At 44.3% G+C, this 24,600-nt stretch overlaps 1 protein-coding gene across 3 annotated transcripts in view; it reads left to right on the top strand.

Moving 5' to 3' along the window:
• The window catches only part of COA1 (cytochrome c oxidase assembly factor 1), a 132,633-nt gene extending 109,083 nt beyond the window's left edge, over nt 1–23,550 (top strand). For all 3 annotated transcript variants that reach the window (XM_088476071.1, XM_088476072.1, XM_088476073.1), the window contains 4 exons: nt 9,087–9,185; nt 13,736–13,887; nt 21,298–21,374; nt 23,315–23,550. In XM_088476071.1, coding sequence (XP_088332197.1) covers nt 9,092–9,185; nt 13,736–13,887; nt 21,298–21,374; nt 23,315–23,432 — 441 coding nt within the window. In that variant the 5' untranslated portion in view covers nt 9,087–9,091 and the 3' untranslated portion in view covers nt 23,433–23,550. The remainder of the gene's footprint in view (nt 1–9,086; nt 9,186–13,735; nt 13,888–21,297; nt 21,375–23,314) is intronic.
• Nucleotides 23,551–24,600: the final 1,050 nt, after the last annotated feature.

Genomic DNA, 24,600 nt, shown 5'->3' with positions numbered 1-24,600 from the left:
TCACCCCTGAAGAAGTCCAACTGGATGAAACGTGTTGGAACCCGTTCCTGCCTCTCTCCATATTGCTGACCATTCTGCAGATAAGCACTTTATTACTATATTTATTTTTAAAGCTTTGTTGTTAGTCTTTGTTGTACTCCATATCCCTTTGTATTATATGTTAATAAACCCCATGTTTTGAGAAAAAAAGCATCTCTGAATAGGGTAATTTTTTGCTTATTTGAAGCTGACCTGAATCTACCTGCATACATTCTACTGGGGCCAAAAAGGGATCTTGAAGGAGTGAACAGGATATATGGCATTATATGCAGTTACTCAAGTATTGTTGTGGTACGCAATATACTTAAATCACGCTACTATCTATTTGAAGGAATACTACACTATATTTGTGTTTTCCTCTGGCTCTGGTTGAGCCCTTCCCATTAAAGGTTTTCCGGCTGTTTGGAACTCCTGGTCTACCCCACCACGTGGATTCCCTGTAAAGTACTACAGATAAGCCTAAAAGTTTTCTTATTTGGTACGCACATATTATATCTTGAGCACGTGCACTTCACTTAAAAACTACTACACTATCAAGCGCATGTTTTTTCCAACCCATATATATATATATATATATATATATATATATATATATAAAATTAGTGTGTGTGCATGTTCAAATAAAATAAAGCATTTTCAAAATTGTTTAAGTGCAAAAAGTTTTTTTAGTTAAATGACAGGTACTGATTGTGGTAAGGCTTCCCAATACAAAGCAGTAGCAGGTTTATAGACGATGGTAACCCTATAAAGTGAGAAAAAGTCCAAAAAGATTTAGAAAAGAAAAAGTGCTTACCTGCCATCTTTAGGTAGAGATATAGAGCTTTTAACACAGTATTGCCTCTGTTTGTCCACACTAATTCTAATTGGAAGCACCCAACCAAGGAGAGTGGAATCAAAGTCACAGTTGGAGATGGAGGCAGTGGTAGGTTCAACGATATGGAAGGAGGAGGGGGTCAGAGGAACACATGGGGAGGGATTGGGGCAGAGGTATACACAGGGGCCCGGGCCTCCTCAGGGGCCTGGTGGGGGCCCAAGTCTGACTCCGCCCCCCCTCCCTCACAGCAGCCCAGCACGCAGCGTGTGCTGAGCTGCAGTGGGAGACTGCTCGTGGCTGCTGAGCAGCATCCACAGCAGTCTCCTATATCTGTGGGGGGGGAGCGATCACACTGATCGCGCCCCCTCTGGCTTTACGCCAGGCTGAGGGGGCTCAGAGCTGGGAGCAGGGGTCAGAGGAACCTTTGGGGACGTGGGGGTCATAGGCAATCTTGTGGAAGGATGGGACAGAGGCACATTTGGGGAGGGGGATCAGAAGCACACTTGGGGAGGAAGGAGAGTGACAGGCACACATGGGGAGTAAAGGAACAAAAGCACCCTTGGGGAGGGAGCATAAGAGGCATACTTGGGGAGGGATGGGAACAAAGGCACACGATTCGAAACACTTGGGGAGGAAGGAGAGTGAGAGGCACAAATGGGGAGGGATGGGAACAGAGGCATTCTTGGGGAGAAAGGAGAGTGACAGGTGGGCTTGAGAGGGATGGGAACAGTGGTATACGTAGGAAACTTCTGTGTGCCTCTACTGTGGGAGCAGTATGGCAGACATGGCAGTGATTAAATCTTAAAGCAGGAGAGTTTAGGAATGGAAGCGCAGTTTGGAGATGGCAACACAAATTTTCAGGTGCACAGTCCCGCATCTACTAAGGTGTGGGCAATGGTTAAGAAAGGCTCCGCCCAGGAGCTGAAACACGTTAGAGGTGGGCACACAAATGTACTGAACATGATTCAAAACATTGGATTTACAGTTTTATGGACACCTTTTTGAAATGGATTAAGGCAAATTGATAGTCTCCTAAGAATACAGCTAGCGGGCATACCACAGACCTCTATTGAGGTGATATGGATGTCAGACTGCAAGTGAGAAGTCTGTACACCATCAACAGCAGCCCACACCTTAGTGGATGTGTGATCGTGCAACCGAAGAGTTCCATCAAAGGTGATCTATTACCTCTCATTGACTCTGTACTATATTTGCCTTTCCAACATAGAGCAGAAGCTGCTCACATTTCCCACTTATTAATGGTGGTAGAATTATCTACAGCTGGTGTGAGGGGATGTACAGATGTGTCATCATACAGCTAGCCTTCTTGCGCATTAAACAGCCCTTCTAGTTGCGCCAAGCCGTGGCGTGACTTGGTACTGCAGAGCATCTTTTCCTGCAACTTTTTTCTGTTGAATGTGTATTATATGCACAATGATGCGAATAGGACGCACAAGCAGCTTCTGTTGATTAAAATGGTATCAGGCATGCCTATATTCTGTGTGCAACTGTGGGTGTACATGCTACATTACAGTGCCACAGTCGCTGACAATGTAATGTAGCATTTTGCATGCAGATACACCCACAGTTGCACACAGAATATAGCCATGCCAGATACCATTTTAATCAACAGAAGCTGCTTGTGTGTCCTATTCGCATATAATACACATTTGAAAGGAAAAAGTGCTCACGCGTTATGTGTAGCATGACTTATAGCACACAGAGGATAGATGTATGTGGACACATCTGTAGTCATAATCCCGGCATGCGCCGGAATCCTGGCGCCGGCATCCCGATTGTGAGTAGTGGGGTTAGGGGGAGGGTTAGAGTTGGGCACTAGGGGGGTGGGTTAGGTTTAGGCTGCAGGGAAAGAGGTTAGGTTTAAGGTGCAGGGAGGGAGGGGTAGGGGTAGAGTTAGGAAACCTAAGAACAGATGTGGGTATGCTAATCCTGTCAGGATGCCGGAGTCGAGATTTTGACCGCCGGGATCCTGTACCCAACCTGGTGTGAAAGCTTTGTGTAATATAAGGGCGCATTTACCAATGAGTTTTATCACCAAAACGAGTGATAAATGTCACTGTGTATGATAAATGGTGCTCCAGCCAATCAGCTCCCAACTGTCAACTGTTAGAAAAAGGACAGGTGGGAGCTGATTGGCTGGAGCACCATTATCATACACAGTGACATTTATCACTCATTTTGGTGATAAAACTCGTTACTAAATGGGGGCCATACTCTTTTTATCTAGAACATTGTACCCTGATAGAGACAACTATTACAACTTGGAAAGGAGATGTTATCACTGCCAGATGAGCTCATACTGTATGTTAGGATATAAAATCCATTCCAAGTTTAATACACTTCTTAGGGGGATTACAACCACTATTTCAACAACCAGCGTGTCACCTTCCTTCCGATTTTAAAAATGTTGTAATAAAGATTTATACCAAAGCTAATTATTATAAGGATATATTATGCTAAAACCTGATATCATTATTTTGATTCCCTTTTTTTTAAGTGGCCACTTTTTCTCCTTTTTTTATATATTATCAGTTATTGTGTCTAATAGCATTTAATTACTCATATACACCTGTGGTAATATATTGCTTTGTAATACATTGTTGCATATTAGATGTGATATTAAATATAGATCTTTTTAATCTATTTTAGAAGAGTGCTCAGCTCTCTTCGGCCATATATATTCACTAGGCATATTTATTAGTGCAGATCCCTTTAGTTTGTTGTGTTTATTGTTGAATAGTGGGGGGATTTTTATAAACAGTCCCCCTGGGATTTTTTGCAGCTATTTATTACAGAGATATTACATGTTTTATTTTTATTACATATTGCTATTCAGTCCCTGGTTCTTTTTTGGATTTTTATACTATAGAGAATGTAGGGCCTGATTAAGTAGTGTACGCATTATCGGGAATCTGCACGTGCGCAGGACCCATTCTGCGAGTGTACAGAATGAATCCTGCTAAGACTCACGCAAGCCCTTGCATGCCTCTGCCTAATTGACAGGCAGAGGCATTTAAGGAGTGGTGCAGGGTCAGCAGGAGTTCCCGGAAATGGGGCGTGTCACCCCGTTTTCTGGGAGTGGCCAGCCCAGGGACTGTGTGGACGTACGCAGTCTGCTGGGCTTGCAATCCAGCCAGCCTGAGTAAGCTGAGGCTTACTTAGCTGGCCAGCCGTCCGGCGCCATCCACCATCGGGACCACCGATGGTCGCGACCTCCGTTGCAGTGCTGGGATTGCAAATGCAGCAGGGGGTGTCATGCACCTCCTGCTGCATTTGCATTATTGCAAGGATCGCAATTGCAAAGCTGCCTGCATGCAGCTTTGTAATTGCGATACTTGCTGAATCAGGCCCTTAGACTGTAAGTTTCATGGGTTCAGCGATCAATATGAATGATACAGTGTTCTCTGGAAAGTGTTGTGTAATATGGTGGGACTATGAAAATAAACAATAGTAGAATTCACTCATTGGCTTTTTTCTAGTGTGTGGAAATTCTTGTTATCATCATAGCAATCATACCTCCTGTGCCACATACAAAAAATGGGAGATATTTGTTGTGCAAGATACGGGACAATCTGTCACCAACAAAATTCAACTGTGTATTGCGGGGGTTCTCAACTCCAGTGCTGAAGTACCACCAACAGGTCATGTTTTGTGGATTTATTTAACTACATACAGGCTTTCATTCAGAGGCGGCCATACGGTCTACGACCGCACGGCCGCCTCGATGTTTGTCAAGTGCGCATGCGCACGAGGGAGCCGGCTCTTCGTGCGCATGCGTGAGACCCGCTACGACCGACAGCGCCGGTCGTAGCGGGTCTCTTTCCAAAGGGGGCGAGTTGTCGATGTTGATTGACATCATTTGGAAGGCGGGCCGGGGGGGGGTGGCAGCCCAAACGGAGGCGTTCCCATGGAGGCCCCACTGACATCACTACTGATGTCAGTGAAGAGTTTCCGGTCTCTGACCATCGCGACCATCACCCTAGCGGTCGTTAGGCTGTGGGTTTACACCCACAGCTCTAACGACCGAAACAGAGGCGGGCGGTCAGGATGCAAGCGGCCGCCCAGTTTCTGAGCGACCGCTTGCATCCTCCGACCGCCTCTGAATGAGGCCCACAGTACCTGGCTGTAATGCATGGGATGTGACTGCAGCCAGCTGGGTTTTACCTGACAAAGCCAAATCACCTGCGTTTATGCCATCCGCTGTATCCCCCGTCTGTTATGAAGGAAATCCTTTCTGCGTATGTGCAGAATGCAGGGCTGTAGCTAGGGTAGTGCGGCCGGTGCCATCGCACAGGGCACCACAGGGCAGGGGGCGCTGTTTGGGCCTGTCAAATTTCTGTTTATTATCATTCTTGCTTGTAGCTTCCTCTTATTTCATCCCCAGCATCTCCTGGCCTCTCCTATCTCTTACCTGGCCCTTCCCCATGAAGCCATGGCCCTTTTTTGGGTGCATTATGTCCCTTTGCAAAATGAGGGGGGCGCCAATGCTCTGGCACAGGGCACCAAAAAGTCTAGTTACGGCTCTGGCAGAATGTCCAGCGGTTCAAATCCCGACAGCGGCAGGCCGACACGGCTGAAAATCCAGATCGTCTGCAGGTAAGTATGAACTAACCTAACCTATCCCTCCTTAGGGGTGCCTAACCCTAACCTCCCCAGTGCCTAACCCTAATCCCTCCTCTATAAGTGCCTAAACCTAACCCCCCCCTTCTCCGGTGCCTAAGCCTAAATCCCTCCCGGGGGTGCCTAACCCTCCCTCCCCCTAGCCTAACCCTAACCTCCCGGGGGGATGCCTAACCCTAAGTCCCCCCCGGGAGCCCTAAACCTAACCCTCAAAGCGGCTGTCCGCAGCAGCACCCAGCATCACTTCGATCGGGATGCCAGGCGCCGGTCTCCCGGCGTCGGTAAAATGACAGGAGTCTAGAATTAGACGCCTGTTATTTAACCCTCGCCGGGATAAAGCAGTCGGGAAGTCGGATGTCGGGCTTACGTTGCATACCGTGCAGAATAAACCTCCTGCTCCGGCCCCCTGGAGTGATGTTGCATTCTGTGACTGATGAAATCCTGCCTCAGAATGCTGTGCAAATGGCACATGTGCTGTAACAAAAGTGTGAGGAGGGAAACCTCCCCTACCAGCACAAATATGCTGATTTCTAAATATAAAAAAATGATAATTTCTGACTGGTTTTTAGGGGGGAAAAATTGTCAGTTAAGTGCATAATCATGCATAGTGTAGTAAATCTATTTTGATGGATCACTTAAAAGGCAAAGAAGAGGAGGAGGGCCTTATATATATATATATATATATATATATATATATATAATTTTTCCTTTATTACAATTACATAATGGCAATGTGTTGGTGTAGAATTCTACCTTCCCATGAAACTAAAAATAGGTCAGATTGCAGACACTAAAGATCAGTTAAAGGTTATATTGTGATTGCAGATATCTTTCATTCTTTCCACTTTTCCTCTTCCTTGTAGTCTGGCATGAATAGCCTGTAGTTGTTATCTGTTACTTTTCCTTGAGTGTACTGTATCTTAGATGATTGACTGCAACGTACAAAGTAGCAGATCTGTCTGTTTACTTTATCACCAGAAGAAGCAGCCTGGTGGTTTCCCCACGTCACTAACAACACTGCACTGCAAGGAATCTGTTATTAACATGTGTAAGGTTTTGCTTCCTTACTACCTATTTATGGACATAACAATGACTGGGGCAGGCAGAACATTATCATTGGGCTCCTCTGTCATGGGAGTCTTATTGACCAATGCAGTTTTGCGGTTCTTGGTAATAAATAGTAATAAGATTTGTTTGGTTTGCAGCATATTTCCATTTTTTTCTTCTACATTCTGTATATTGCTCTGAGATTTTTTGGTTGTGCTGCTATGATAGTCCAATGACCTGTACAGGACAGTTGTGCTATTGGAAGTCTGTTAAGTTGTACAATATTATGTATGGATGTATGGTCACCTTCATACATTGAAAGCTACAGTCTTATTGCTTGTCTGTGAAGGCTTGCGAATGCCAATGCATTTAAATACGTGTGTACCATCTTCCATTTATTGTATCTGCTTCTGTCAGAGACTGCAGATGGAAGGAGTTCTAGAAAGGTCAGGTCCTTATTATCTTTTAGTGCAACTACTGATAAAGACCTGTAAATTAGTGTAGATTTTGCTAATCCCATCAAGGCTTTAAGATTCTGCAAACCAACATGTGTTGGAGAGAAAATCCTGCACACAGGACTAGAAGGCAATATAGATCTGCCACTGCTAGCGTTTGCCAGAGGGACTTTGCCAATAGCAAGAAAGAATTGTGCATAGCTGAAACCTGCAGTTTTATGCTATATGTGTGTTTTTTTTATTATTTCACTGATATTATTTTTCTGTAATTATGTTGTATCACATTTAAGCTATTTTAAAATAAAACACTGTCAGATCCCCCATCTTGTGTCGTGCCCTCTACCTGTGTCGTAATTGCAGGCATCCCCTGAGGTGCCACTTATACTACTCGCCACTCAACCTCAGCACCTGGAAGCCTCCAAGGTGACCAGTGAGAACCGTTTGTGATTTGAAGGTAAAGGTGTGAAACCAGCAGAGGGATCGTCATCTGACTGCTCAATGAGAGGAACTGCTTAGTGTGTGGGCATGTGTGAATATTGGCATCCCATTGTAAAGCATGATTCATTGTTCTTCACTGCCTAGCTGTTATCCACTAGTAGCTTTTATTTCTCATTCATTGCAGTAGCTGGAAAAAAAGAATTGTTTAACCAGCTATAATCAAGACAAGTGTGCTGCATTGCAGACAAGGTGGGCCAAAATAACAGCCTATGTGAGCCCAGGAAAGGATTCAGTAGGGTAGTGTGGCATATGGGCGATTTGTGTGCCTGCATATTGAAGTGTGTGTGTGTGTGTGTGTGTGTGTGTGTGTGTGTGTGTGTGTGTGTGTGTGTGTGTGTGTTTCTGTCATTCTAGCACTGATGCCCTCTATGAATGGTGCAGGCAACAGTCATATACATATCAGCCCTGGTCTGTCAAGTGCACTGGGCTGTCTGCTGTAGTATAAGGTTTCTGGATTACTTTGTTTTAGGTGCTGCACTTACAGTATACTAAAGTACAAGTCTATCAAATATATAAAAACATGTAAATACATAATATATAATCCCCCTTATTATCTTCCTCTTTGCATGTATTGTCCTGTAATACTAGCATTTCTTTAGAATTTCCATCAGAAAGCCCATTGAAAGACTAAAGTGCACTGTGATTAAACCTACCTACACTAATTTTCATCTGATAATCCCCTGACTTTTTACATTTATATTTATAACTATTATTGCTAGCTCTCGTGTAGGGATTTATAAACATGGCACAGAACCCCGCCAACTCCTGTACCATATTTATTTTATCACTATTCTACTTGCATTGCCATTTAAAAAAATTTAATAAAACTGTATATTTAAAAAATAAATATATAGCTATAAATTATAGTAAAATAGAATAGTAGAAAATATTTACAGATAGAAAACCGTATGAAATGGGTTCACAGAAGTAGCCATTCCTGTAATCTGTAACAGTTGAAAACATTATAGACTTGGGTAATTGGAAAATGTGTTATGCTGCATACCCACAGTCAGATTTTCTGTCAGATCTGAACGATAACGATTGTAAAAATCGTTCAATCGTTCATATCTGTAAGAAAATCTGACATGTGTCCCTGCAACGATGAATGATGCGCGTTCCCGATTGTCAGATAACGATATCTGACATCGTCTGTGTTTGCAGTCAGATTTGGACGATTCCATTCATACTGTCTGAAATTGTTCAAATTGTTGGTAAAATCGTTCAATCGTTCATCTGACAGATCTGACCGTGTGTATGTACCATTAGCGTTTCAGCATATCACAGGAGGGAAAAAGTGCTATGCGGCTGTAAATATAGAATGTAGAAGAGAGGACTAAACAAATCTTCCCACCTACATACAGGTGTCCCTTTGTATAGATGGTGACAGTCAACCCTGTGTGACCTATGAACGTGTCATTATTCTGGTCCAGTTTGGTGACTTCACTTGTGAAATATCCATGTAGATAAGTGCTGTTAAAAACAAGTTATTTAAACACAAAGTAAAAATGTGAACACAACCAAATCTTTCACCCAAGACACCTTCAAAATGGCTGACAATGGAGGAATGAACAGCTGTGCTTTTGTTTCTGCAGGAAGGATGCCAGTGCCTTTGAGAAATTTGCAACAAATGGCTCTTTATTTAGGTGTGGTGTCTGGAGGAGGATGTGCCATGATGTATTATTTAATTCAGAGTAAGTACACAGGAATGTGTAGAGCATACTGTATGGTTGGTTTCCTTTCTCACATACTCTAGGCAGATTAGTATCTGTCTGCGCTAAGATGAATTTGTGTAATACTAACGTTAGCAGGATCTTTCCTTCCGGAAAGCTCCTCTGCTGTTTACTATTTTATTCTTACTGACTAAATAACTCATAAGAAACACCAGTTTCTACATTAAAATGTAGGTTTTTTTTATGCTGTTTCTAGGGGGTATATTTACTAAAGTGCTGGTTTTTAGAAGTGGAAATGTTGCCCATAGCAACCAATCAGATTCTACTTAACATTTATCTAGCACCTTCTAGAAGATAATAGCTAGAATGTGATTGATTGGTATGGGTAACATCTCCATTTTTAAAAACCCGCACTATACCCCTGGGTCTTAATGACTGATCATGTATTACATGCTATACCCCCGGGGGTATTTAGAGTTGTACTCATTACCTTCATATACTCACACACATGCACCACTCTGAGCCACTCTCCTGTTGATTCATGGATTGCACCAGTCGGACAGGATTATGTGTGTCTCTCCCTCTCACCTCCCTTCTTCATTAGTTACTATAATTTACTTTTAATCTTGTTTAGTATGTTTTAGAATGCTTTATAAACTGTTATTGTGCATTGTAAATACTTTATAGATTTTACTGCTTTTCTTTTTGATGAAACTGTATCAAGATGACCTCCATACCCCATCTGAGGGGGGCTGTTCTGGGACCTAATTAAAATTGTAAGAGGGAGCAGTTATGGGACATACTTGTGTGAGGAGGGGGCAGAGTCTAAATATCGCAGTATAGCTTAGTAGCCCTCGGGCTTCGTTGAATTTTTTAATGTGGCCCACACTGTCTTAAAGGTTGGAGACCCCTGACAATATACACTGATATAACAATTGCATATACTCAGAATGTAATCCATCGGGCCAGAGGAACCCGTCTTGGCATCCTAGACTGGGCCCTGCCTATGAGCGTTAGGCAGCACCCCACTGCTTCCATCGCTGAAATTACGGCACTGGGCATTGACACTTACTACAGGCCGGCGCCATTATCCCAACCAATCATTGGCTTCAACTGCTTCACTAATAAGATGCTAACCTTGAGGTACTAAGAGCCTGATTCAGAGATGTACGCTAATGCATTCGCAAATCTGTTATGGATCGCACTTGCTAAAATATGCTAATGCCTTTCAAAGCTTAACCGAACATAAGGATGCCCACTGCTTCCTCTTCATATCCGTATGACGACATGCAACAGAGTAAACATCAGTAACATAGACGCACATCGGGCAGTCACGCAGCGTGTAAGTCAGGTCTGACCAGCCGCAAACACTGCAGCTCTCCTGGCATGCAGAGAGCTCTCATACTGCGATGGCAATCGCAATGGCTAATTTATGCACTACCATAATACAGCGTGGTCAGACACCACCCATGTTACCACCCCTAAACGCTGACTACCCGTCACTCACTTTGCGAGTGGTTCCTATGTGCAAAAGTAATCGCAATGCAATTGCTGTGCGTGCGCAGCGCAGCTCTCACGCATGCGCATTTGCAAACAAACACTGTCGGCTTGGTGTAAATCTCTGAATCAGGCCCTAATGCAATTCACCATTGTAATATGACATTTGGTTTGTGTATACTGATTTCTCAGTATGATTTCTAGTTTGCTATGTGACTATGGTATTTTTAACTCAAGATGTTTTGCTGCTCTTCAGGAGTGTTTTCTTAAGCCTATCTTGTATTTCTTGGGCAGATGTATTATAGTGGCACTTAGCAGGAAGCACTAACAATTAGATGTATGAACATCTCATTGGCTGGAGTGGGGGAGTTATAACTCCCCCCACTGGTGCTCCCCGCTAGAGCTCACAGCGCATCAGCCTAGTGCTGATGCGCTGTGTCTTACTCCCGGCCGGCTCCACTGAGCATGCACGGGATCTCGCAAGCATCGTGGCCGCTGCTGCAGGGATAGGGTAACACCAATTGCAGCTGTCGATATCGATAGCTGCAGCTGGTGGAACGGTCAGGCGAACTGATTAATCATACATAGCCCAGCACACCGGCACTGCTATCTTCTATAGCAGTGCCAATACAGACAGGGGCGCATAGCAACCTGTCATTTACCGCGCAGCCTCCAATCATACATGGGGAGAAGCGGTATCAGCGCACATTACGTGCGCTGATGCCGCTTCGGCGGTAAATAAATCTGCCCCACTGTTTTTTATTGCAGTGTACAATAAAGAGTTTAAAAAAAACAACAACATTGAATGACTGACAACATGTCACTAATTCCGTACTTTTGGTGCCCCCTTACCAAGGATATTCTAAACAACCATCTAGTTTCACCTAATTCTAGCGCCATACCTGATCCAACCATAGACATATGCTGGTTTTGTGTACTGTGAGTTCTGACCCATGAGGATGGTGAAGCATTAAGTTGGCCTACTGAAAGTTTCACAATCTTGGATCATTTGTATGGTCATGCAATATGCAGTTAGGTGCTTATCTTTTTGACTGTGCTCATGGCCATTTGCTCTTTGTTGAGTATTCAGTGACGAGTAATAGCTTGGAGGAATTTTATAAAGCAACAGAAATACATAAATATAGTAAATTAATTAACCCATAATTTTATTGCCCAAATGAATGTACGCTTTTCTAGCTTCCCACCCAGGATATATATGCATTTTCGGTTGTTTTAAACATAAACTAGAAACTAACTATTGCAATGGTAATTATTTTTATTGCTAGTTTTTTATTTTAAATCTGTTTATTGTATTTTAAATAATCTAACAATATACAATAGAGGATGCGGGAAAGATGGGAAGGGGTGGTGCATGTATAGTATAAGAAAAAGACTTTAATTGGGTATCCATTAGAGCAAGGCACTATCATGATATCTGCAATAAACATTGTGAGAAAGAGATTACGTGAGAGGAGTTTAGGATTTGACAACTGAAAGACTGCAGGAAGGAGATGTAGGAGAATTTATTAGTGTGTATATATGTTTGTAGGGGATTTTTTTTGGAGGGAGGAAGAGTAGGAGACAAATCTCTAATGTGGTATTCGGGAATGGAGAGTCATTAATTAGTATGAAATGGCGTTGGGTCCATACAATTTGCTACATGATCTCCAAACTTAATAGTTTGTGAATAACACTTGTCATGTTCTTTAGGCGATACATTTGATATGTGCTATTGAAAATGGTAAGAGTAAAGTTTTCCACATGGCTGTCACTTTGCATCCTATGTATATGCAGGAGCCCTCAGTAGCCATGAAAGTGTTTTAGGATTGAGCGCAGAAGCAAGATATAAGAGGGGCACATATGTAGTTGCACTTCAGTAACAGTTTTCATTGGGATTTGGACTTCTTTCCACAATCAAGTCCACAATCTAACCATATAAGGGACTCTATGTCCACTACCCTGACAAAAAAAGCTGATTCAATGTATATGAGAGCTACAGTATGTACCACTTAGTAAAGATTTTATAAGTGCTTTCATTCGGACACAAATAAATGCCTTTGAGATATTTTCTGTCATAGTTGACCAAGAGATCTGCTATGTCTGCTTACAGTCACCCGCTAGGACGTCCGTGATTTTGCCTTACCGATCCTAATGCCAGCGCTCCCGTACGCAACAGCATAACACCAACATCAAATACTCAGTACATTCACCGCTGTATCAAGCCCTGTATTGATATGGGTACGGGATTCCGATGCTCGGGATCCCAGCGGTCAGAATCCAGTTGCCAGCAACCGGACAGCGTTAGGATACCTGACGGTAGGTATCCTAACCCTCCCTACCCTAAACCTCCCTCCCTCACCTAACCCTACTTCCCTGGTGCCTGGTCCTAACCTCCCCCCTAGTGCCTAAACCTCCCCCCAGCCCTGCTACTTATATTTGGGATGCCGGAGGCGGGTTTCTGACAGGTGTTGGGATTCCGGCGCCGGTATTCTAAGCACCAGCATACCCTGTGTCGGTATACTGAACGTATCCCCCTGTATCTGCTATTCGGGTCTGTTTAGAAAAAAAATATATAGTACATGTGCAGTAATATTGTTTAAATGAAACATCTCATACTTGTGAATATCATACAGAAGTTCTGCAGCATACTATATATATATATATATATATATATATATATATCTATGGTATCACTGCTGGCTGCCCTTCCGCCACTGATCTGCAATCTGTTAATGGATTCCACAGAACCTCCCACAGCACGCATTTCCATCATCACAATAATACGCAAACAAGAGAGACTTGTTTTTGCAAATATTAACTACAGGTTCTATTTACGCTTGAACAATGATATTTTGTTTTTATTTATTATTTATTTATTTTTTTATAAACTTTATTCAAGGCTTGCTACTTCCATAGAAAAAAACATTCAATTATTTTAACAAACAATACTTCTAATATATTAAAATTCCAATGTTTTAGAATATACCGCGTCTTACAAATCATTACATTTTCTTTTTTTTTGCCCTTTTCTATATTTTGTTTTTAAAGTATATATTTTTTTTACTATATTCTAGAGTCTTTTGCCAGTAAGGAATATTACTTGGATGCTCTCGAGAAACTTAACTCTCAGTCCAAAGTTCTAGAGATGATAGGAGCACCACCACTTAAAGTCCATTATCTTCGACTGTTGGACAAATACAACCATGTTGACAAATCAACAGCTCAGGTAACAAAGTGAAATTTACTTGCCTATATTTCATCATTGTAATGAGACCTTTCTTGCATTTTTGTCATGTTCTGTTTACACCAAGTCCATTCCACGATATTCCAGTCCGGAGTGATATTCCAAGCCCATTCCCTCTGCTCCAGTCGGGAGTCAAGTTCCAAGCTCACCAGTTCAATTCTCATTACTCCAGTCTGGAGTCAAGTTCCAAATTCACCAGCTCAGTCCACGTTACTCCAGTCCGGAGTCCAAGTCCAAGTTCTTCATTCCGATCCACATTATTCCAGTCCAGAGTCAAGTTCCAAATCCTTCAATTTCAAACCTCGTTACTCCTGTCTGGAGATCCAGTACCAGTTCACTTAAGTTTCAAGTATACAATTTCTTTTCCAGGTTCAGCGATTATTGGAAGACTCTTTCCTTCAGTCTATTCAGCTAATCTTCCTGCCGGTCCCAGTCCGGTTCCTCCAAGTTACCTACTAATATCCTGCCCAGTTCAGCAAGTCTTCCTGCCGGTCCTGGTCCGGTTCCTCCAAGTCTTCTACTGGTTCCACTGCAACGTTACAAGTTTCCTGTTCCTGTCATTTATCACCAAAGGCAGTTCTCAGTGCTATACAATTCTTTTTCAAATAGAGCTATTTACCTCAACCATGGTTCCAGTCAAGCCGGTCTTTGCTGAATCCACTTCAACACCTGAGTCTGGTAATTCTCAAACTCCAACCGTGACAGTATGTTCAGGCCTAACTATGGTGGCGGATCAAGCGTATAATACTGGACCAACTGCTTTCCGTAACCTGCTCGCTCGCTTGGATTCACAGGAGGCGGTACAGAATCACATGCTACAGTTTCTGCAATTTCTGACTAATCGGCTAGATGATACTCAAATCATACCTGAACCCCTAACTACCTTCCATCAACTGCTAGAACAGCTACAAGCTCTACTCCTCAAAATTTTTCAGATCATTCCTGAATTTCTTGTTACTACCCCAGACTCAACTAAAATCTCTGCCTTGGAATCCCTAAGAACCAAAGATCCTACCATACCAAGTAATGTGAGACGTCGAAGTTACCCGCGCCCCATGCTCTCTGTGGCTGAACTCCAGCGGCCCAAAGATTTACAGCTCTGTCTCTATTGTGGGGGTTCTGACCACTTTATTAAAGACTGTTCCCTTTGCAATTCCAACAGTAATTCCAAGTGTCAACGTCTCCGCACCCGTTCCGGTCCCAGCCTGGATTCTGCCCGTTCCGGTCCCAGCCTGGATTCTGCCCGTTCCGGTCCCAGCCTGGATTCTGCCCGTTCCGGTCCCAGCCTGGATTCTGCCCGTTCCGGTCCCAGCCTGGATTCTGCCCGTTCCGGTCCCAGCCTGGATTCTGCCCGTTCCGGTCCCAGCCTGGATTCTGCCCGTTCCGGTCCCAGCCCGGATTCTGCCCGTTCTGGTCTCAGCCCGGATTCTGCCCGTTCCGGGCCCAGCCCGGATTCTGCCTGTTCCGGTCTCGTTGTGGATTCGGTTTGTCCCATCAAGGGACTCCAGTTGGCAACCCCACGAGGGGTGTCCAAATCACCAATTCCAGGAGGGGTCTCCAGAGGCTCAGCCCCAGGGGGGCCTCAAGTCTCACACCCCAGGAGGGGGCCGCAAGTCTCGCACCCCAGGAGGGGGTTGCAAGTCTCGTACCCCAGGAGGGGGTCTCAAGTCTCACACCCCAGGAAGGGGTTTCAATTCTCATACCCCAGCAGCGGGCCTCGAGTCTCATACCTCAAGAGGGGGTTTTTTAGTCACTCACCCTAGGAGGAAGTCTCTGTTCTCGCATCCCAAAAGGGGGGTTCATGTTCCATACCCCGAAAAGGAAAAGCTGTCAGCTTCCCCAGAAGGGGATTTTAGGTCCCATACTCCAACAGGGAGTGTCAGGTTCTGTACTCCCGGAGGGGACCTTGAGTCTCTCACCACAGGAGGGGTTTACAAGTTTCGTGCCCTAGGAGGGGGCGTTAATTTCAAGTCTTTTACCCCAGGAGGGGGTTACAAGTATTGTACCCCTGGAGAAGACTGTAGTTTCAAGTTCTACGCCCCAGGAGAGGGCCTTCATTTCAAGTGTTACACCCCAGGAAGGGGTCTCAAGTCTCATACCCCAGGATGGGGTTCCTAGTGCTATTCCCCAGGAGGGGAATTCAAGTGCTTCACTCCAGGATGGAGCTTCAAGTGCTATTCCCCAGAAAGGGATTTCAAGTATCCTACCCCAGGACGGGGTTCCAAGATTCTTACCCCAGGATGGGGTTCCCAATGTTATACCCCAGGAGGGGAATTCAAATGTCTCACCCCAGGATGGGGTTCATAGTTCTGTTCCCAACAGAGGGTCTCAAGTCTCGTACCCCAGGAGCGGGTTTCAGATTCCAGTCCCAGGGAGGAGTGTCTTGTACTACTAATTCTGATCATGGTTCCTGATCAGCATCTCCTGAGAATATTGTTCCAGTGGACGACAATCTCTGTAGTCTGTTTTCTGCTTTGGTTGTTGATTCTACTGTCTCTAGCTCCTCTGGATCTCTTGCAGTTCAATCAATTGATCCAAATACAGAGCACCTGTTAGCTTCAGTTATCCCGACCCTCCATCAATCGGAGCATCCTCAAATTTCTTCCAGTCCTGCACCTGAATGTGCTCCACAATCCTCGAACACACAGGATACGTCGGCTACTCCAGGGTACATTTATTTTGGTGGTGACTTATCACAATACTATGCATTAATGAAGCAATATTCTGCCATCATGGAAGCAGATCCAACTTGTGGTATCACTCCTACCAACATAACTAAGTTCCTTTTCTCTTCCTTTAGAGGAAGGGCGTTGGATTGGGCCAATCCTATCATCGAGTCTAATGATCCAGTGCTTCTAAATATAAAGACTTTCAGTGAAGCTGTTATTAAAGAATTTGGTCCTAAATCTGTCAAACAAAATTCAAGCGAAGTTCTCACTTCCAAAATTTTGTCCAAGCAATCTGTTGGTTCTACCAAGGAAGCACCCTCTGCTGAGTCTTCCACTTCCCTGAAGTCCAAACAAGGTCATGTTGTCAAGGGCCATCGTGCTGAGTTCCAGGTATCCAAGGAAAGCAACACTATAGAATCTGTATCCCTGAACATGAGATGTGTGCACACCTCCTTGTCCCCTTCGTATTACTGTACCTTCCAAAGTAATGACTCTGACAAAGTTTCTAGTGAGAAGGGGTCACCCTCTGATGTTATGCTCCTATATACCACTTGTATGGTACATTGTATGTGCTTCGTCCATGTACAAGTGTATTCCAGGATGTCTTCTGATTGCTATACCTGGCGCGTCCAGAAATCCTGCTGGTTCCTGATCAGTTCATTTGGCAATCCGGCCAATAGCTATATCTGGCGTGTCCGGAAATTCTGCTGGTTCCCAGACTAGTTCTATCAGTAATCCTGCTACACGAATATACCTGGAGCTTCCAGAAATCCTACTAGTTCCCATGCCAGTGCATAATGTCCATGGCTGTTGCATGAATTATGATCCTGAGTTCCTTGTGTGTTACCAGTGCTTCCCAGCACAGCGAACGATACTCCAGTCCGGAGTGATATTCCAAGTCCATTCCACGATACTCCGGTCCGGAGTGATATTCCAAGTCAAATCACACTACTCCAGTCCGGAGTCAAGTTCCAAGCTCACCAGTTCAGTCCACGTTACTCAAGTCCGGAGTCCAAGTCCAAGTCCAAGTTCTTCAGTCCGATCCACATTATTCCAGTCCAGAGTCAAGTTCCAAATCCTTCAAGTTCAAACCTCGTTACTCCTGTCCGGAGATCCAGTACCAGTTCACTTAAGTTTCAAGTCTACTGTTTCTTTTCCAGGTTCAGCGATTATTGGAAGACTCTTTCCTTCAGTCTATTCAGCTAATCTTCCTGCCGGTCCCAGTCCAGTTCCTCCAAGTTACCTACTGATATCCTGTCCAGTTCAGCTAGTCTTCCTGCCGCTCCCGGTCCGGTTCCTCCAAGTCTTCTGGTTCCACTGCAACGTTACAAGTTTCCTGTTCCTGTCATTTATCACCAAAGGCAGTTCTCACTGCTATACAATTATTTTGCAAATAGAGCTATTTACCTCAACCATGGTTCCAGTCAAGCCGGTCTCTGCTGAATCCACTTCAACACCTAAGTCAGGTAATTCTCAGACTCCAACCGTGACAAACATATTTGTCCAACCTATTTTTGATTCATCTTTAAATTGATAAAGGTGGATATATGTCACTATATGGGTCTATCAATTGGTATATAGATCCACCCAGATAATATCTATTGTTTCTTGTTCATCAGAGCTAACAGGAATCCGTCTACTTAATGTGCCTGTGGAGTAGTCACCATCTTTGGCTTGCTGCAGATGTTATTGTTCCAGTGCCAGAGGAACAGAAAGGCCTGAGCTTTTATTCAAATTTGTTCCTGGTTCAGAAGCCAGATTTGTCTTTTTGAACTATTCTTAATCTAAAGTCACTGAATCCAATAGATGCGAATATTAACATTCCGCTTGGAAACCCTTCGGTCAGTGATTGCTGCAATAAAGAGGGACCCATTTCTGGCATCTATAGATGTCAAAGACGTTTACTTGCTTGTCTCCATTTGGGAAGGTCATCACAGCCTGCTCAGATTTGTAGTAGGGGAGAACCAGTTTTGGGTTAAAGCACTGCCCTTCAGGTTGGCCACAGCTTTACCAAGATCATGGCGGTAATGCCAGCTCTTCTGCGGTCAAAAGAGGTAACAGTAAATCCATACCTGTATGACCTACTGATCAAGACATAGGGCCTGATTCAGACCCACTCGCTAGCGGCTGTCTGCTCGCAAGTGGGTCGATGGTGTGCACTGCGCATGAGCACGACGGAGGGAGCTCCGTCGTGCGCATGCGCGAGACGCGACGAGCGAAGGACTTTCCTTCGCTTGTTGTGTCTGATCAAAGGGGGCGGGCTGTCGATGTTGATTGACAGCACGCCCCCTTTGGTGGGCGTGCCGGGGGCGTGACTGCCAGACGGAGGCGTTCCCAAGGGAACGCCTACCATCAGAAGCCGGCCCCACTGACATCACTAGTGATGTCAGTGGGAGTGATTTTGGCTCTGATAGAGCCAAACTCACTCCTGGCCTTGCGGTTGAAAAACTCAACCGCAGGCTTCAGCTCGCACTGGCGATGGTCGCGATGGTCAAGACCATCGCGACCATCATCTTGCACGCTCATATAGGCTGTGGGTGGTGACCCACAGCTATACGAGCGTCCAGGAGGACGCTCCATATTTATTGAGGTGGGCCCTGATTCAGAGCGAGCACTCTGGTCAGAGCATCCGGCTCTGAATCAGGGCCATAGTTCGCTTCACTTCTTAGAACTGACTTCTTTTGACAATGGAGACATTGGAGGCTCATCAATGGATGATCAATTATTCCAAATCTCATCTGGTTCCTTCACATTGTCTTTTGTGTCTGTGCCTTCTGTTTGAAACCTGGGTCTTCCTTATGGAAGACAAGATTTTGACCATGTGCAAACAGGTGTTGACAATACTGGCTTGCAGACAGAAGTAAGTGCTCCTGCGCATGCGCTTGCTATGGATTATGGTGTACTGTTTTGAGGTGGTTCCCTACACAATTTCAATTCTTTGACTATTTAGGCTCAGTTGCTGGCACCGTAGTTCAGGTTAAATCCCAGTTTTAGTACTCAATAGACTGTTCCCAGCGGCTCATCAGTCCCTCTGGGTGAGGAGCAGTCACATTGCGTATTCGGTTTCAGGGTCTTTGGTCCAGAACCAAGGCAGGACTTCCCATTGTCCTTGAGCTCTGGGAAATTCGCCAAGCTCTGTTCCAGCAATATTGGTGGTGTTCATGCCAAGAGTAGATGCCTGGGTTGCTGTTTTCCTCAGCAGACATGCCGTTCACATAGGGGAATGGTCTCTGTATCCCAATGTGCTCACCCAGCTATTGCAGTGCTGTGGACAGCCAGAAGTGAAATGAATGGCTTCTTGTCTAAATCACAAAGCGCAGCACTATGGGGCTGAGACCAGGTATACTAAGGTAGATCTGGTGGACACCTTAAAATCACCTTGCCCGTTCTGGCTGGCGTATCTCCTCCGGCCAATTCCTCTGATTCCCCGGTTTCTTATGAAAATCAAGGCAGAGTAGACTGTCATCATCCTGGTGGTTCTGGATTGGCCTCGGAATGCTTGGTATGCCGAAACCCTCCTATTGGGAGCAGAATCTCCGTGGCAACTTCCTGCACACAGAGACCTGCTCAGCCAAGGTTCTGTCCTGCACACAGGCTTAGGTCACTTGACTTTAACGGCATGGCTGTTAAGGCCATGATCCTTCAGGCTAAGGGGTTTTCGGACCGGATCATCCAGATGATGATCAGGGCCATAAACTATCATGGGATCAAGATATGAAAGATACGTGTTGCTTAGTGCGAAGTGAAGTAGGCAATTCATTTATCACAGCTTTTATCAGTTTTGCAGGATGGACTGGCCTGCATCCAAGATGTCTGTATCACGATGGATAACAGTAGCCATACGTCAGGAGCGTAAGTTTAGGGACATGTTCCTCTTCCGGAACGTATTGTGGCTCATTCTACCAGATCAATAAGAGCAAAGCTATGCATGCTGTGGAGGATGGGGGCATGCTGTGCCCATAGGGGCAGCTTTGAAGTGTCCCTATTGTGAGCAGTGTCTCCCAGTTTGTATGGAAGAGAAAATAGGATTTTTGTTACTCACAGTTAATTTGTTCCTATTGATCCATCTGGGGAACACTGTATTCCCTCCCCCAGTTGCTGTTGTCTACAACATTTCTTAACTCTTTGACTATGTGTAGTATGCTTGTCTGTTTGTTTAGTGGCCTGATATAGCTCCTGTGGGGCTTATGGGATGTAGAGGGGAGAGGTTAACTTACAAACAAGTATAGCGCCCCCTGAACCCCATGGTGAGCAGTGTCCCCCAGATAGAGCAAGAGAAACTGATTTAACAGAGAATACCAAAAATTCTATTTTTAGGAGAAATTTGTAAAGTAGGAATGAGAGGATGACGGATATATAGAAATAGGTCCTACTATAGTTTCTACATATGACAAATGGGTAAAATTACATATTTTCAAATAATGGGAATGCAGACAATATTACATTATGGTGACAATAATGACTGGTGAGTGAAATTATATTTAAGTTAACACTGATCATAGTTTTATATGATCACTTTATGAAGAAATACTAAACACATAAATTAGGAGTTCACAGCGCAGCTGTAATATCCTGGTGTGAGCCACCTCAAGCACATGTCTTTTCATTTCCATAAAGACAACTATTTCCATTTTAGCTTTTTAGTCATGTGATGGGAATCTGTAAATAGCTTTGAAGCCTTCTCTATAAATAAATAAATGAAAAACTTCTTCTGTGTTTTCAGATCAAGATACCAGTGTCTGGCACCATACTAGCTGGGTACCTCTATACTACTGCTGTCAGAGACAACTTTAACAAAAGGTGTGTAGCATTAGTGCATGCTTGCAAAGAGACCAAGGGCTATTGTGGTCTATGACACGTGAAGAAGAAAGTGCACCTCCTCCCAAACCTGTCCTAAAGTTTGATAAATCTAATACAGTGGTCGGGGAACAGGGGTAAATTACCCCACATGGGGTAAAAATGAAATTCCTGGGGGTAATGGACGGACAGCCGGCAAGCATATGAATCATTGCATGCCCGGCCGTCCGTCCATTACCCCCAGGAATGGAGGTCACTGGCGTCAGTGACCTCCAGCCCGGCGCCGCAGGGAGACTCTAAGCCACACCCCCGCTGAGATGTTATTACCAGTGGGCACCCGGCTCCTTCCCTGCAGCGCCGCGTTAGCTGGAGGCTGGAGTTCTTTTCTGAACTCCAGCTTCCGGCTCTCTCCATGCGCACTATGGGAGAGACGTCATGACGTCTCTCCCATAGTTCTGAGGAGCAGCTGGGCGGACAGGATGGCGGCGGGAGTGGGAATTAAGGCAAGTGGGTTTTTTTTTTGTACAAGCGGCACTACAGGGGCATAACTATGGGGTCACTGCTACAGGGGCATAACTATGGGGGCACTACTACAGGGGCATAACTATGGGGGCACTACTATAGGATTTCCTTTCTTTCAAATCAAAGGGGTAACGTTAGAGTATCTAAATATATTTTGGGGTAAAAAAGTTCCCTGACCCCTGATCTAATATGACCAAAACTTTTTTTTTTTTTAATTATTACTTATTCAACAATAAGTAATCCATCAACAAAGCTATGTTTGGAAAAGTAAGTACACCCCATGATTCAGTGACTTGTAAAACCACGTTTAGTAGCAATAACTGGAAGTGATGGTTTTCTGTATGAGTTTCTGTCACTTATGAGGAGATTTAGCAGAGATCTCCTTACAAAACGCTTTATCTGTGGGTGAATTTGCTGGGTCATCCACTGCAGAGGAGAGTGACAACTGTCTTCAGTGCCATCTACAGTAACCACTGATTTCCAAAATCATCAGTAGATGTCTTTTCTCCTTGGTATGGTGTTATCACATTCCTGAATGCTGTAGAGAAGAGGATCCCAAACTCTGCCATTACAGTCCAGGTTTTAAGGATAGCTTGAGTCCAGATGCTTAAATCAAATTGACTGAGGCACTAATTACATCACCTGTGCTCGAGCATGGACTGTAATGACGGAGTTTGGGAACCTCTGCTCTAGAGTCTAGACCAGGGATGGGGAACCTCCTGCCCGGGGGCCGTATAAGGCCCTCGGAATCATTTGGTCTGGCCCTCTGAGCTTTTTTTCTGCTAGCCTCATCTGGCTAGCATGGTGCCTAGAATGGCACTCTGCAGCCAGAATCTATGCAGCAGTGCTGCCTGGCGCATCCTTAGGGCGCTTCAGACGGTCACATCGCTGCCTTACAGCTCCCCGGGATGCTCCGTGATGTCATGCGGAGGGGGCGTGGCCTGCACCGGGCCCACGAATAATGTTATATATAGCAAATTGGCCCTCGGCAGAAAAAAGGTTCCCCACCCCTGGTCTAGACAAACAGCCATAGGTTCTTCTTTTATATGTATTTGGTAGCACTTCTTGATAATCAAATAATGAAGTGCACTTGATTAGCAGTATGTGGCTCCAATAACCTGTTTTATGTATATAGATACATGCCTTGTCATGTTCACTAATTTTTTGTGGAAATAATAACGACTAAGTAACTGTGTTACAGTTTATTTTGCATATGAGATTAGATTTATATAATTTTCTAACTTGGTGGGTAGTAGATGATTGTTTATTATTATTTAATATGGAAGATGATGTTTATTTATTTAGTAATGGTAACCCAAGCACTGAAACAGTATTCACTACATTATTACAATCTGCTAAATATTCTGTCTTCTAGGTATAATTTCAGAGGGGAAATCTGAATATATTTGTTTACTTCTTAGGTGGAACCTTCAAGATGTCATTCTAAAACTGAACAATGGGCATAGTGTCCCAATTTACCATTCCAATGTATCTGGTGAAAATGAGGAAATGATAGCAGAAAATCCTGATGCTTTTTAAAATCTATTAATTGCAATCACAAATACCACCTATTATGCAACAGGTGGAATCCCACAATGCCTGTATTCTTGTTATAAACTTCTATTCCTGCGTAAGAAAATAAATCCTTCTTAGAAAACGTGTTTTCAATATACTTAATTACTAAATTACAACATTGCAATTTTTTTAAGTTGAAATACTCTAAAAGGCACGTAATGTATATTTTAGTAGGGTTGCTTATTTTCAGAGCACTGAATAGGTTTGTATGCAAATATCTGATTCAATTACTGTGAAATCACTGAAATCAGTTCACCAAATTTCTCAGAGCAGATCCTCTGCTTGTTTCAGATTATTAGACTACATTGTGACAGCAGGTTACCAAGCTGGACCATCCACAGGATGGCAGAGAATTTCTTTACTGCAATATGATTGTCTTGATTTCTCGATCTCGTTTGAGAATGCTGTCCTCCGGGTGGAGGCAGCCTGGTCGGCCAAGTGGGGGGGGCGGGCGTGGCCCGGGATATTACCTAGCAATAGGGGAGGAGCAGGGGTGTGGCTTTTTTCCCCAGCCCCCGCTACACAATGCCGAGATTACCTGCATTGCGAAGCAGGGGGCGAGGTAATGATGATGCAATTCAGCGTGAATCACGTCATCCCCCCTGCTGCTGGAGTTTGTCTGCGAATTACGGAGGGGTCTGAGGGGGTCGGCGGCCAACCGGGAGGCTTGCCTACTTTTCAAGGGTGCCAGGAGCGCCACCCGATTTTCGGGAGGTTCCTGGCCAAATCGGAAGAGTGGGCAAGTTTGCGCGGCAACAGAGTATCTCTGACAAATATTTTTTAGCATGTTCCAATATAAAACAGGGTTGATCCAGCTTGGTAGCCTGATATTGTATATACTATTTAATGTAGTATGACTTCTTAATTAATAGTCTTGTGTGCAAAAATGTACTCTTGACTGCACTTTATTCAATTGCACTATCTCTGTGAAGCAAGCTGAAAGTTGTTTGCAATTGTTACCTAAAATTGTAAGAGATCACACATGGAAGGCAAAAACAAACTTCTCTACTTAGATCATCTTCACCCAAGCAACTTGTGATATATGAGACAGCCAACATGGGGGGAATTCAATTCAACGCGAATTGAATAGCTCCAGGAGCTCGCTTTTAAAGATAAAGTGCGCTGTGTGGTC

The sequence above is a fragment of the Taudactylus pleione genome, unplaced genomic scaffold (assembly GCF_031769625.1).
Source record: "Taudactylus pleione unplaced genomic scaffold, aTauple2 ptg000181l, whole genome shotgun sequence".
NCBI lineage: Eukaryota > Metazoa > Chordata > Amphibia > Anura > Myobatrachidae > Taudactylus > Taudactylus pleione.
The sequence above is the reverse complement of the archived record's forward strand: the minus strand, read 5'-3'. Positions and strand labels throughout refer to the sequence as shown.